Source organism: Paramormyrops kingsleyae, chromosome 5 (assembly GCF_048594095.1).
Source record: "Paramormyrops kingsleyae isolate MSU_618 chromosome 5, PKINGS_0.4, whole genome shotgun sequence".
NCBI lineage: Eukaryota > Metazoa > Chordata > Actinopteri > Osteoglossiformes > Mormyridae > Paramormyrops > Paramormyrops kingsleyae.
In genome coordinates this window covers 31,029,710-31,044,952 of record NC_132801.1, presented here as the reverse complement: position 1 = coordinate 31,044,952, position 15,243 = coordinate 31,029,710, and the positions used below count along the sequence as shown (strand labels likewise).

Below are 15,243 nucleotides of genomic sequence, written 5' to 3'. Positions count from 1 at the left end.
GAATATAAAGGTCCAGTTTTCCCAGTTTTCTCTGAAAGGTGTGGGACCAAGATGGTGATCTGTTTTTCCTTTTTGTCTTGTGGAGATAAAGGCGGCTAAAGGGCGAGGATGTTTGTCCTTTGAAGGTTATTTGTTAGAAGAGCATTTCCTATGAGTAACACAGGCTTAGAGCAGCGTAGGCAGGTCTTGGCAGCACAAACAAATGCTTGGATTTTTGTGGCGAGGCTCAATAATGACTGACTATTCTGTGAAGTCAAAAAGGAATGTCAAGGCTGGTGAAAAACGAAACTGGCTTAACTCAAGCAAAAAGAACAAGATGATTAAAAAAACTGATCATTAAAATGAAAAATGTGGTAATGAATTGTATTGCTATATGAAGAAGTAAATTGTCTCAAATACTTTTTTTATTCTAAAAGGAGCTACATTTCTCAAGTTCAGACAGGAGCTTTTTCAGCTCTCATAGCACATATTTATCAAAAGGGAATATGGATTTTTAAGTACTTTCTCAGCTCATATGAACTTTTCAAAGTGTTGAAGACGTACCAGAAGTCTTGTGGAAATTGAGAATAATAAAAGTCTGGATCCTTCTCAGCATGTCTGCCTTTAACATGCAGCATACTGAAGTAGAGCGATTCAGAGTGAGGCAAGCTGGTGTTGTGTACTGCGTGTCGCATTTAATGAGCTTTTTGTGCAAATGAATAAACATGCTGTGTGACTACTGTGTTGACTAAACTACTAATAGCAAGATTAGTTTGGGTACTAGTCAGTTTTCATGTCACGACTGCTCTGAAACTTAAAGGTAATGGTATACATATATAAAGCTGAGTGTCTCTCAAATGTGGTCCTGAAATGACACTATATTCTGTAGTTCACTTTGTCTTTAAATTTATAACTAAATGTCTCACCTCAGTTACTGAGTTACAGAACTATTTTCTACTTTAAATCAATTTCCAGCAAAATGTTGAGTGTAAATTTGTTGTTCTACAGAATCGTTTTTAACATCATTATTACTAATGTGTCATTTATGAAGCTGATGTTTATTACAACATTAACTTCCTGTCTTTCAGTTATGTGTGTTCTTTTGGTTAATTGTACATTTGAAGTGAGTTGTACATTTGAAATTACGTTTAGCCACATTTTTTTGTCTTTGCAGTTCTCGCACTTCCTAAAATGTGCTAGCTGTAGTTCAGCCTTTCTTTGTTTACGTTTTCTGATACCCCCCCCCCCCCTGGATTTTTTGTTTTTGCTCACAGAGAGAATAAGGAACTGGCAGAGTACACGCATATTCACCCACCCCCGGGGGCTTCTGCTGGCTTATATGCCAATTTGATGCTGACCGGGGGCCCAGTCGTGGCGGGATCTGGGCGATGGCCTGTTGAGGCTGGTGTCCAACTTGCCACTTATTCCTGGATGCCCCGCGCCAACACCCCTGCAATGTGGCTTCCCAGATCTCCCTACGGTAGGCTGCTGAATTCCTGCCTCACTGCTCTCATTCTCATGCTGGACAACGCCCAAGTGTAATAAACAGCGCTTCCATACTGCTTTGCCACTTTTTCCCCCCAGCATTTTTATGGCTATTTACGAAGGGGAACAGTTGCTTTTAAGAGACAGTAGTTATATGTTATGTCAAAAAGCATGTCTGTGTCAAGTAAACATGACTCACAAGTGACTGGAATTGTGTCACAGGGATAATGGCACTTATTTCATTAAGATAATTAGGCTCTTAAAGGAAAGTACATTATGTACACAACATTTATAACATTTAACTACTATGCGTGACGTATTTTGGAATGTGAATTATTAGGTACATGGCTGTATTATTAGGTCTTAAGTCTTATTAAGTCTTATTAGGCTACGTCAGTCGAGGTTTTCAAGACCTGCCAATCTGTTACTTGTTTATGTGACCATGTTGAAGAGACTTATAAGGAAATAGCTGGGATTTGAACTCTATCTAACTCGGTGTCGACATACCTCCTCAACCAGAAATAACAGCAAATAAAACAATCACATCAGAATTCCTTCATGTACAAACTTAAGTCTAGACAGAAAGTTAAACAAAAAACAATTCACCACAGTGTTTTGAAACCTGCCATACTGACGGATTGATCTGAACATTCTGAAGCTCGGTCCTTTGCATGTCACACATCACAACCTGAAGATGAACAACAAATAATGAAGGTGGAAATTCAGTATTCCTGATGGCTTCATGAACATTATTTCCTGACCTTTCCACCTGGACAGGCTTGGAGCACTCTCTCCATCAAGGCTTGCCTTCAGGGTATTCCACCACTCTTCCTGGGTCCATCAGCTCTCCATACCACATTGTACAAGATCCCCAATCAGGACAACTGTTGGTAGTTCCTACGGAGCACCTTGCTCACTTCGGTACGTGTACCATCTCCCATCCCTTGCAAACCAGTTGACGCCAAGCCTCTGTCGCGTTTTTAATCAAGCTCACCTCCGCCCCCAGCAGCAGCAGCCAACCTGATGGAGCGAGGTCCCCCCGTGTGGCCATACATGTACCCCCTGACAGACAGCTCTCTCCAGCATGCCCACCAGCTGCAGCTCCTCTCCCACCAGCAGTTGATACAGCAGCATGAGCTCTCCATGATGCAGCAAACCTCACATGCCATGGAGCTTCAGAGGAGTGCCCAGCTGATGGTGAGCTTTTCTCGCCCTTTCATTCTAGAAGGTTTAAAAGACTTAGCAATAAGCAGTATATTAGGCAGTATTGTCGGACCACACTTGATTGATCCACCAATGCTTGCCATGTTGTTCCTGGCCTTTTAGCCAGAAGTACATTGTCATGCATGAGTACAAACATTTATGTGTATGAACAATGGTCATGTAAAGGCAGGAAGTTAACTTAACAAATGACAAAGAAATCGGTTGTAACATGATGCTTAGCTATTGGAATAGCTATTGACGTGAGATTCCATCCATCCATGGTTATTATATCCGTATCTTATTTAATATATTGCTGTAACCAGTGTTGGAAAGGTTACTTTTGAAATGTTATAGGTTACAGATTACTACACTGCCTGAGCAAAAAAAAACGTCACCATTTGATTTTAAATTAGCAAATACTTAAGAACCAACGATTGGATCATTAGTACAGCTCAGCAACGTTATGCAGCAATAAAGTGAAATCAGCTGAGTACCTGAATCTACTGAATGGCCAAGATTCATCGGGCTTGAATTGTCAAAGAGTGGTTCAGGGAACATAAGGAATCATTTTCACACATGAATTGGCCACCATAGGGTCTTGACTTTAACCCCATTGAAAGTCTTTGAGATGTGCTGAAGAAGACTTTACGGAGTGGTTCAACTGACTTATAATCAATACAAGATCTCAACAAAACAATTATGCAAATCTGGATGAAAAAACTGTTGATGTTGCTTAAGTACATGGAAACAATGCACCATAATCAAGCTAAAGGCAGACTAACAAAATATAAAGTGTGCAACTTTTTTTTGGCTAGGCAGTAGTCACCCTATTAAAAATGTAATAAGTATAGCTATTTTGATTAATTCATCAGTGTAATGTAACATTACGTTTGATTGCTTTCTGATTGCTTTTCTAACAAGTGCTTAAAAATGGGCAATAAAGCTGAAAAGTCCCAGTGGTTTTGCTGACTATGGTCTGAAAATATGCCAAAAGAAGGCATTTCTGAACAGCATAAAGATGTAACCCCCTTGTAATCACCAACATTTTTATTAGAGTAACTGTAATTTAATTCTTACAAACTGTAACAATTACATTACAAAACAATTATATTTATTTTACCATTTCATCATGTAATGCAGTTACGTGTAACTAGTCACTCCCCAACACTGGCTGTAACATTGCTAAAGTAGTTTAAAGTCCATAATTTTCCTAGTAATATCTTGATTGCACTGAATTTTTTTTGCTATCAAATGCTTGTGTTATTGCGGGACTAGTGTAATTCAGCAGTGCTGCTGTTTTTGTTGGAAAGAATTTGTTTTTCAGAAACTCTGCATACTCTTCCCTGTCTCACCTTGAAGTGAGCAATATCGTATATGTTGTGATGAAATGTTTATTAGTAGCTCCTCCTCATGAAAATTTTGCAGAGCGAGGTTTGCAAAATGTATTTCTGACATTGTTTCTGCTAATGTTAAAATAATTCTACACAGCAGACATTTTTCTAACCGTTTAATACGCGGGCGTGCAAAGCAATACGGGCCACCATTTTAAAGGGCATTATCGGCGGTAAATATCGGCTCATTTTTAACCGTCAGTAGATACCGTTAGTTGGCCGGTGCATCTCTACATGATATGTTTGGTGTTTATTGCTTAGTGGTTTTACCAAAGGTGTTTTTTCTCCCCACAGGATAGGCTAAAGGAAAGTGATCATAGAGCTGAGCTAGACGACAACGCCACCAAAAGAACCGATGTAAAGCAGGGTGTCCCAGGCGTCAACACGGCTTCTCAGAGACACCGTGAACGCTCCACAACTCCCACATCTAGCCAAAATAAAGCTCTGACCCCTATGCCCAGTGTGATGGTACATTCTCCCACTGTTAGCCTTAAGTCTGAAACCGGACAGGAGGCAGAGGAGCGCAGACATCGGCAGTCCTCCTACATGCACCTGTCTGCTAGAGCTCGTCCTTCACCGAGTCCTGCCTCTGACCCACCTGTACTGCTTCCAACTGGATTCCCCAAGAAGGAGGCCATTCAGCCGTCAGAGCAGAAAGACTTTGGTTAGACACTGTTTCTAAGAAATGATCGATTTCTTTTTGGTTGTGTGCGCACTTGTTTGCGAGTGTGTGTAGTGCAGCTTTGCTCCGAAGAGATCTGGTCCATGAAAGTGTCATGGAGCCCAGGTTCTCGAGTGTAAGGCTGTGATTCATCGTTTTGTCACTCTTGTCACAGGGAGCTATAGCTCACTAAAAACCTTTGCTTAATGGATATACTTTGTGAGCTTCTCAGACATCTCTTTCATCTCTTTTGGCAGATGTTTCTTCTGGCTACCCATACCGATCGATGAACGCTCCGTTCGAAAGCCCATATCCCTACCTCCAGCAGACGGCCACTAAGACTGACACGGACCGACAGACACTGGATGTGATGTTGACAGCTAAAAGTTTGGAACGTGAGGCTTCCTCGGTTGAGGAGAAGCCCGTCGATTCCCCTGGTGTCGTGCAGCCTCTGCATTCACTCAAATCATACCACAATAAGCTCAAGGAGGAAAGTCTCCTGAGGAGAGGAGAGGAGGATGAGAACCAGGGGAGTCAAGGGCCACATCGATTAAGTAAGTCAGAAATGAGGAGCCAAGACCTTCAACTGAACCCTGAGCAACAGCACCGTTCATCATTCATGGTCACCATGGATAAGGTGGAGAAGGAAGTGGAGGATTTTGAAGCGGTGAAACCTGAGGAGTCCTTAGTCCAGAGCTGTCAGATTTTACCCCAAGTTACTGACTCCAGCTCCAAGCTGGTACTGAAGGGAGTCCAGGATGGGTCAACCTGCCCAGCAGCCCAGCAAGCTCCAGGTCCAGGAGAGGCCACAGAGTCTGACCACTCCGCACAAAGCAGCACAGTGCCCATCTGTCAGAGCCAGAGACCAGACGATGCATTTTTGCTGCCTGTGAAAGCAGGTTTAAGGGCTGCTAAGAAAGACTCTGTCCTCCAGCTCTCTCAGTGTGAGAACCGGTTTTCGGGTGAGGATCCCCTTCCAAGATGCACGCCCCCTGTTCCGCCTCAGGGCCCCGAGACAGGCATGATCGCACTGGCAGCTGCCAGTGCGGTGCCTCAGGCTTGTGCCTCACCATCGGTAACTGACACCCTTCATGCGGAGCTGCCAAACGTCTCAAACGTGGTGCCCCTGGAATCATCAGCCTTCGAGGGAATTGCTCTCCTGAGTGAAATGGCTGAGATGGAACTGGAGAAGCGCCGCTGTAAGATGCACTTTCATTAATTTGAGAATCCATTTCTGCTACTTTGTATCAGCCAATTCTTCCCATGTAGCAAATGGGAAATTATTCTTATTATGGACCTCCCAGGTATTCATTTGTAAACTCTGAGGTGCTGGAGCTCATAATGACCATGATGATGTCATATACACAAATCGGTCTTTAACGATGCAGTATTTTCTACCGCCACCTGCTAGTACATCAAAATTTTCATCTGATTTTATAGATAAAAATTTCTTTAGTTCAATTAAGATTTATTTCGAATTAATTGTAAGTTTAATTATATTGAGGCACAGGGTGCTCTGAGCCAGAGGTTCCAGCAAACTCCAGCACAAATTAAGCCCTGGACCTACCTGTGGAAATGATCAGTGGTATCTTTACCTATAGATTTACCAGTTTTATGACTGATAAAACTATCATATTTTGTAAGGAAGTAAGAGCAAGATCCTTTATTTTTGCTGGTTAATAAAAGGTTCCTTGGCATGGTAGCTAATACATTGTACTTATGCATGCAGGTATGATACAGTATAGTTTGGAGAACCTTCTACTGGCTGGTAGGCAAGTGCTGCTTGAAGGGCTGGAGTTTGATCCAGTCATCAACATTCGTCTTCCCAGAGAGCTCAACCCAAACAGAAAGTATAGCTGGATGCAGAAGAAGGAGGACGATGTAAGTGGATTGAGGATGTTCTGAATTAAGTTCTTCAAACCGGCTTGGTTATTGCTCATTTTGCAATAACAAGTTCACACTCTCAGCTGTTGAGTAACTTGCCTTTATACTTTTGGCAGAAGGGCTGGTTTTCCACTGATATTTTGACCTTCTGACTACACTCACAACCCCAGCTAAATGGTTTTTATAGTTTTATGTATTTTAAAATCATGTTTTTCATTTTTATAAAAAACTGTCAACATCTGGAAAAAATCTTGATACTTCATTATAATGCTGTCCAGGCTATAGACCATAAAAGTTGAATATACATGTCTGTTTGTAGGAACTGACTTCCTGCACTTATCTGAATTCCAAAGTTAGTGAAGTAAGGTTTTTCCATGTTGAAGTGTAGAGTTTGGGAAAAGTTTAAAAAGCTCTCTATAGTTTTTCTTTAGACTTGAAGGTCATCCTCTACCTCCAACCTATTTTTCCCTTCTGGAAAACTCATTGGATGTCCTTCCTAAAACATTGCTTTTATACTTTGCCCTACAGCTGCTCTCCATGAAGTCAGGCGTAGAGGGCATGGGTGTGCTGGAGGTGGATTACCGCACGAAGCTAGCTGAGCTGCAGAGGCGCTACCAGGCCAAGCAGAGGGAGCTGCTCAAGTTACACAGACGACATGAATCTACGTCAGTTATATATTTGTGTATTTACAGTACTGTGCAAAAGTCTGTGTATATTTGCTCAGTACAACAAAAAAAAACACAATTTAGCTTTAGAGAACATGCAAATTATGACATACAATAAGACTAGTAAGAATTTCGTCTGTTATGCAAGAAGCTACTGATATCTTGGATGGTTAGAAGAACACTGCTTCGCTTTCCAAACATCTCCTCAGGGGCACCATCAGCTGTTCCATGTATTAGTTACATTTCACAGCCAGCTCACTTAATTAATTAATTGCATTATTTTTAAACGTCATTGATTAGCCGCGCAAGGTGGTGCAGTGGTTGAGTCAGAAAATGAACGAGTGTATTGGGTGGCTGCTGCATGTGTTGGAGTGATTTTAGCAGGAGTTTTGGTATAGCTAAGCTAACACACTTTTACAGGCATAATATCATAGATTTACAGCAACATGAAGATCATTTAAACATCAGTTTCTTTGACTGCTTAAGACTTTTGTACAGTACTGTACATTTACTCATGTGTATTTCAAAATTTTTATTGTTTTCATTATTATTAGTAGTAGCTACAGGTATTTATGACCTTACCTTGTTTTATTTGACAGAGAAAAGTCGCTAGAGGACACAAACAGCATCTCAGTAAAAAGAGGTCCAGGGCGACCCAGGAAGAGGAAGCACGGCATCAGTTCTGCACTCTCTTCACCAGCAGACAAAACAGAGGCCAAGTGTGGGAGGTAAGTGCTAGTGGAGACCCCCACCCTGAAACATAAAGCTGAAGCCGCCGGCATACTCAGACTGCTGCATGGCCTTCCCTCAGCTTCAGCCAGAGCTTGCTCCTGTCTGAAGACTCTGAAGCTGGAGAAGCAGATAGGAAGCGATTACGAGGCCCCAGCCTTGACGATGAAGAGGAGACAGATAGTGAAGAAATCAATAGAAGAAATCAGGACTGGAACAGCAAGGAAACTGCAATGAGATATTTTCAACAGGTGAGATCTTCATTTGCTATATTTGCCTGCAGGTTTATTCATCAAACCTGAATAAAATTAGCTAAATTTTTCAGGCATTACACAGGCAGTCCCCAGGTTAAGAACGTCTGACTTACAGACAACTCGTACGTATGGATGGGCTGCCATAAAGTGTTACATTCAAAATTCAGGTTAAATACAGTGGTTCATAATAAGGAACGTACTCACTACTCTGTGACTTATGAAAAAAGTGCAGTTTCAGTGGTTCATCAGCTTGAGGTACAGTACAGTATTATATGTAGTCATTATTATTGTACATTAATTAAGATGTACACTATTATTATTTTTCTGACTTAACTAAATTCGACATAAAGACAGGGAATGGATCTCGTTCGTGACCTGGGCGCTGCCTGTAATACAAATGCCAGATTGTTCAAATGTACCCACCTTATAGATGCCATCGAAAAGGAAGTGGCGGAAGGTAGCCATGCATGAACTGTTGGCCACAAAGCTTGACAAGGCCCTCTCCCTGACCGAACTGAACAAGCACGCAGAAGCCTCACTGGATCATTACAAAACAAATTCTGGAAGTTGCAGCACAGTGTTTATGCTCCCGGGTTTTGAGATGAAAGGTGAGTAATGAAATAAGAGACCCTTATCACCCTCCCCCACAAGACAGGGAGAAGTTGAAAGTGAAAGGTCAGCTATGCACTACAAAATGAGCGGCCACTCATACAACAGGAGCTGTGGAGGATTGCCAGACTATTATGGGATTTTCCTTATTTTCATTAAATAACAGTTAAATATCAAATGTTTTTTTGTGTTAACAGAGGACCACAGGGGATTTTAACCATCCACTCATTTGGACTACCCGCTTGTCCTATGCAGAACATTTAACATGACATTTTTAATATTACTTTGCATAGAAAATTAATATAAAGTTACAGGTTGCACTTAATTTGAAAGAGAGGCTAGTGGCAAGATCTGTGATTTATTAAATATTCCAACTTTTGTTTTTTTAATGTTAAGCCACTGTGTACATAGCTTGGGGTTTTTGCTTATTACTCTGCACACTGGCTAATTTGAATTTTGGTATTTATTTATAATACATCACTGTAAGTTGAACAGCAGTATGGGAGCCCAGTTATTAAGCTTTAAAAGACACTTGCCTCCTGATTTGCCGCAGACACAGACTCTGAAGAGGATGGTGATTCTGTAAAAGATGGCTGGCCCACACATACAATACTGGGCCGACCAGAACTACGCAGCCAGTGTTCCAGCCCATCAAGCTCCGGGTCCAGGAGAGGCGAGTCGCTGTTAGACAGGACCACGGTTTCCGGAGCCCTGAAATCTGCGCAGGTCAACCAGACGAAACACAGGCGCTTCCCTCCTCGGCTGCAGTCCTTCAGCGAATCCTCGGAGGACGCCTTTGATCAAGGTTCCCTGACCAAGGCCTTGCTTTGTTCATAATAATATAAACATAGTAGTTACTCTGTGTTTACATGCCATCAATGCTCCTACTATTGGTGGCCATGCGCTAAAGACCACTGCTGTGTGGTTTGTGTGATTGGGTGTAAAACAACTGGCTTTCTTTGAGCCCCTTTAAAATCCTGTTTACGCTCTCAGCTTGATTTGCAACATCTGTATTGGAATTGCAATGCAAGTGTATTTGCTAAGTGTGTTGGTAGGTTTATTACATTTCTGTGAAACATGCTGAATTTATTTTGACCGAACTCCTGCTGTTATTTCTATTAATTCATTAGGCGGGCTCAATCTCCAGCTGTGATTAAAATACCCCTTCCAAATATGCTCTAAATTTGTGTTGAATAGAGACGTGTTTGTGTGCACATGCAAACATTCTTTAAAAACTAATATCCATGAATTTGGTTTTGAAATAATTGTGAATCAGACTTTTAACCAGAAGGCAAACTGAATGCTCAGGACAGCTAGTATAAGAGGACAATGTCTGAGCCTTTCTGCAGGTTTTGGCCAGTGAGGCTGGCATTGTTGAAGTTACGTAGCTTGTTGTTTTACTGACTGATGCCCTGTTCACTAATCATTAACCTGCCTTTTGATACTATTTAACTTTCCCTGACTGTTGCTTCTCCTCTGGGTATCCCCTCTTAAACAAAACCGTTCTTACTTGCCTGTTTTTATTACACATTTACTTTTCCTGTGTGAGGCAATATTTTTGCCATTAAACGCAGCAGTTTAAATTTAAATCATAGTACATACGGGTAAATTAGTAGCAGGAAGAGATGTAGTCATTTGTGTAATCACAGGCTTAACCTTTCCTCACCCTACCGTATTTAATGAAACGGACTTGTTCATAGAGATGTTTATGTATTTTTCTATTGTGTGTGTGTGTGTGTGTGTGTGTGTGTGTGTGTGTGTTTGGTGGATTAGGTTTATAGGAGGCAAGTGTCTTTTTTTTTATAAAAACCTGTTGTTTTGATGTTGTGGGGACCATTTTTTGGGTCCCTACAAAGATCTGTGAATGCAATCTAAAAAGTAAAAATGGCAAAAGTGTCATTTTTTGTTTGGTTACTTATGGTTAAGGTTAGGGCTGGATGGGGGTCTCACCTAATAAATTAAACTACACTAATTTCATTTGAATATCTGATATGTAAAAGATCAGTATTCCTGGTCAGTGACCTCACCATCCTCAGAGTGCACTTTATTTTGTAACAGTATCATATGGAATTGAAGCTTGTGTGGGTCTTGAATTAAAACTGAACTGTGTAATAATTCAGTGCAACACCTGGGATAAATGCAATTAGTCAGTCATTCTGTGGTAGGCATGCAGATTGCTTCATTATTGCTACATTTATATATATATATATTAAATAGTAACCCAACCTTTGTAATATATCTTTGCTGCTTATACAGTTTGCTGTGTGGTATGTTATACCTATGCAAGTTTGTGAGTATGCCCATGCAGGCCGTTAGGGTATTTATATCCAGATTACAGTTCTACTGAGAACATTTACTCCAAAAAATATCTCATACTCTGTCACATTAGTATTCTACAGAATGTGGAATTGGTGGGGAATGTAAGACTCTTTGATAGCATGCAGCCTTAGATGAGGTTCAGCCTTGGCTGAAGAGGATGAGTCCTGCCTGAGTTTTCTTTCATTGTTTATGTCAGCTTTTTACACAGGGGACCCAAAACAGAAGCGATTGCATGTACTGTAAATAGTGCTGAGAGAAACGTGGCTAGCCTGTTTTTGTCAGTGTGACTCTGCTTTATTTTTTCATCTCTTCCAAATTACAAGGCGCTTCATCGAACCCCTACAGCAGCTGCACGTTAACACCCTTTTCTGGTCGTTTGGAGTAGCTGCATACGTCGGCTAGGGTGGTTTCTCAATTTCAAATGTGATCCTGGGCCCCGGCAGCCGTCCTGTGTTAACATGTCCTTGTCTTTGATTAAGCAAACCCTCAACGTTGTCACTTGTCCTCCCTAATTAGTTGTTGAGTGTGTTCTTTGACAGCCTGTATTTTTTATTTTTTTGGCCTCTTGACGAGATCCTCACAGAATGAAGAGTTAATAATTTATGTTGTCTTTATTGGGGATTTCTGCTTGTAGCAGCGAACCCGCTCCCGCTCCCGCTCGCCTACTCATTGTTGTGCTGAGCTGTATCAGCATGGGAACGCTGTCTCTCGTTAGGTCTGCCGCTATCTGTGCCTTTGCATACCCAGCCTTTCACCTTGAGCTGCCTGAATGGGAATCCAGCTTTAAATTGTTTCAATCTCATTGTATTTATGAGCAGTGTGCCGCCCTGCACTGTACCCACAGTAAATCATGCTTGTTTCTCATGCTTTAATCATTTTTATTGGCGAGCAGACCTATGAGCAAATTTAAAGGACATATCTATTATCTCCAATAAATTTAGCCTTTGCCACAGTACCGTGACAGATGACAAGGATGGTGAGCTACAGCTTAGCTTTTTTTTTTTTTTTGCCTGCATGTCTCATATGAATTATTGGTCTTGTTGGTATATAACTTGTCCTAGAAGGGACATTTTGGACTCTGTTTAGGATAAGTATTAAATATTTTAAGCCTTATAGATTTAACGTTGGGTTTAAATGGGATCATTTCAGAATAGTGCTTTGTTGTCCCTCACAGATTTCTCCAGGAAGAAAGGCAATGAAATGGAGGAGGAGGACGGCTATGGATTTGTGCTGGACGAAAGTGTTGGGCTGTGCTCCTCCTCTCCGGAGGAAAGTGGACTGGGCCTCCTGGCTCTCTTTGCAGCCAGAGTTGTGCCAAGCCCAGTCACGTCCTCCCCGCTCTCCACCGTCAAGCCGAAAGCAAAGCAGAAAGCCAGAAACAAAGAGGACAGACAAAGCCTTCTGGGTAACGGCCTTGGCACTTGCCTCTTTCTGTCAGTCTCATAGCCCTTTATCTGCAGACGTGGTAAACAGTGCACGTCCTCGTAACGATCAGTCATAAAAAACGCAGTCTGCTTCATCTGAAGTGAGCAGTTTCTGTCCTTTGCAAATCAAATGAAGCGGGACCTATAAACAAATGCAATCATTTGGTGTGTTGCCACTGTCTGGTTTTGAATGTCATCTGTGAGTGCCCCATGCGTGTGCGCCACTCGTGCAGAATGAATAAGGTAGAATAAACAACAGTTTAAAAATAGCTTTCCGCACATTCGTTCTACCCTGAGAGTCCTTTTGCTTTTCTCCTCGGTAAATCTGGTCGTGCATTCTCCCTGGCTGGATTCTTACTGCGCATACCGCACTACTCGTGTGCTCCTGACAAGTGCTCGATTGAGGAATATGAGGAACCATCTTCCTAATTAATACCCCAGATGCTGTGTTATAAGTACGTGTTCATAGTCCGTTCCCACGCACATCCGGTTCTGATAGTAGTCTTACTGAGTGTAGACAGCATTGTTAGTCTTGGTATTGTTAGAATAATAGAGACAGCAGGAATAACCTACAATGAACTGGTGGTAACAATAGGAGTAGCTACTTCAGACTGAGAATGAAAATGTAGGGAGTTGACAGTTCATAGAGAGAGCTTGACGTCTCTTGGCTCACCGTGCAGAATACTTGCATGCCAATTGGTGACCTTTCATTACAGATCTGCCGTCATTCTTGGACGAAAGCGCATGTGACTTTATTGATTTTATTGCTCATCATTACAGATTTTTAATGTTGGCAAATTCTGGTCTTAGATCAGGAAATAAAAGTGCAAGGCCTACTACGTAGTCTGCTTTCATGAATAATTCAGACCAAGGCTAAATTATCGGTCTTTGTTTAAAAAAATATATTATTTGCCCTTTTAATAAAGAATGCACTATGTGACACAAAACAGATTGTCCTCTTTCATCCACTAAGAGATCACAGGCCTTGTCCCTGCAGGATTATTCCAACTTCAATAAAATCATTCCCTCGTAATTTTCATATTTCACATGCAGGGATTGTCATGTTGATTCATTATTCATCATCATTCCATCCTCAGAGCCAGTACAGTCTTTTATCTGTTCCCCTATGGTACACAATTACATAGGTTAAAAGCCTTATTGTGGCGGTTAATCTGTTTGCCTGAAACCTGAACCTGGTTTGGCAAAGGGGATTTCAGCAGGGGGTCTTTAAAGCCATGAGGTGCGACGCCTGACAGTGTGTGTGCACGCACTGAGCTGTATGCGTGTGCATCTCTTGAAGAGGACTGGTCAAAACTGTTAGCCTTCTTTTGTTCTGCCGTTGTTCTTTTCAGCAGTCAAAGTCAGATGCAGACCACAGCTCATACTTACTGACGGGCTGTCCAGCTTTCGGATTTATAATTCTGTGAAATCGTCCTTATTTGGGGTGGTGGGCTTTTATGTTTCCTTTCAAACTATCTCGTCCAGACGCGGAGGTGGGGTGCACGGATTCCGAGAGCGACGCAGCGGCCGGGAGGACGGTCGGCCCCCCGCGGCATGAGGGCGGCCCACCGGAGGAGTCCGGCTCCGGCAAGCCCATGGCGGCCTCGGAGTTCCCCAGGAAGCCCAGGAAGATGAAGGCGGCCGAGGAGCTCGACTTTCATCCCAAGGCGGAGGCCAATGACGAGGAGCGCTGGACCCGCCGGAGGAGCGAGCGGATCTTCCTCCACGACGCCGCTGCGCCCGCCCCCCTCTCCCCCTCCCCCAGGAGCCCCCCAGCCACTGAGCCCAGACCCGGCCGCTGCTCTAAGGCCACGCCGTGCAGCTCCAAAAAAGCTGCCGTATCCAGGGAGGTGAGAAGCGTTGCCAGGCTGCAACCCGTCCCTCTATTTACGTGAAGCGAGTGGCGCTGACCCCTATTGTCCAGCGCAGAGCCCGTCCCCGCCAGCCGTGCCCACAGAGCAGACGTGGGCCACGGGCTTACGGTGTTCTCACAGCGGGTGTTCTGGAGCGTTTCTAGTGCAAGCCTCAGCCTCCCGCTGAGCTCGCCGTGTTGGGGGACACTAATGCATGACCCAAGACTCTTAGTGATCGCTGCCTGATCTCTCGCTCTCTCCATCTACATCTCTGTCTTTCCCTCTCTCCCCTCCCCCCATCTCTCGGCTTCACCCTCATCCCCACCCCTCTGTGAGACACAGAGATTACAGGCTGCGGTGGTGACACCTGAGTGTCCTATTCAGCCTCCTATAAAAGGCATGCAAATAGAGCACTCGACATTTGGTGTGCCTCTCTTCCCTAGGGGACATGTTAGGAGTGTTAGGAATGCTAACTGATGGCGTGGCCGTTGGGCTGTTTTTCAGAAGAAGAAGGGCAAAGAGGCGCCAAGGTGCCCGTCTACTCTGCCAATGTCGGAGCCCATTTTGGGGAGTCGGAGAGCTCTCGCCCATTCACCCACCTCCCCAGGGCAAAGGCTCAAGACCAAGCCCAGGCCTGGGGGGGCCAGGAAGGAGGTAAGCACACTTGAGAGTAAAATACATGGCAAGACTTAGGGCTGATCTGCTTTTCAACTCTGGTCACACTTCAAATAATTATTTAATTAAATGGTATTTTTTTATACATACTGGGGGAAGCAGAATAAAGTAA

At 43.0% G+C, this 15,243-nt stretch overlaps 1 protein-coding gene across 2 annotated transcripts in view; it reads left to right on the top strand.

Annotated features, from left to right (window-relative positions):
- Window positions 1-15,243, top strand: part of LOC111845496 (trinucleotide repeat-containing gene 18 protein-like) — a 60,425-nt gene that overhangs the window by 31,664 nt on the left and 13,518 nt on the right. The window contains exons 7-20 of one of the 2 annotated variants that reach the window (XM_072712557.1): window positions 1,254-1,459; window positions 2,242-2,385; window positions 2,474-2,661; window positions 4,353-4,722; window positions 4,977-5,918; window positions 6,449-6,600; window positions 7,132-7,268; window positions 7,868-7,996; window positions 8,080-8,248; window positions 8,682-8,859; window positions 9,414-9,665; window positions 12,354-12,584; window positions 14,089-14,453; window positions 14,961-15,110. In XM_072712557.1, coding sequence (XP_072568658.1) covers window positions 1,254-1,459; window positions 2,242-2,385; window positions 2,474-2,661; window positions 4,353-4,722; window positions 4,977-5,918; window positions 6,449-6,600; window positions 7,132-7,268; window positions 7,868-7,996; window positions 8,080-8,248; window positions 8,682-8,859; window positions 9,414-9,665; window positions 12,354-12,584; window positions 14,089-14,453; window positions 14,961-15,110 — 3,613 coding nt within the window. Of the gene's footprint in view, window positions 1-1,253; window positions 1,460-2,241; window positions 2,386-2,470; window positions 2,662-4,352; window positions 4,723-4,976; window positions 5,919-6,448; window positions 6,601-7,131; window positions 7,269-7,867; window positions 7,997-8,079; window positions 8,249-8,681; window positions 8,860-9,413; window positions 9,666-12,353; window positions 12,585-14,088; window positions 14,454-14,960; window positions 15,111-15,243 lie in introns of both variants that reach the window. The other variant, XM_072712556.1, reaches the window with a different exon arrangement.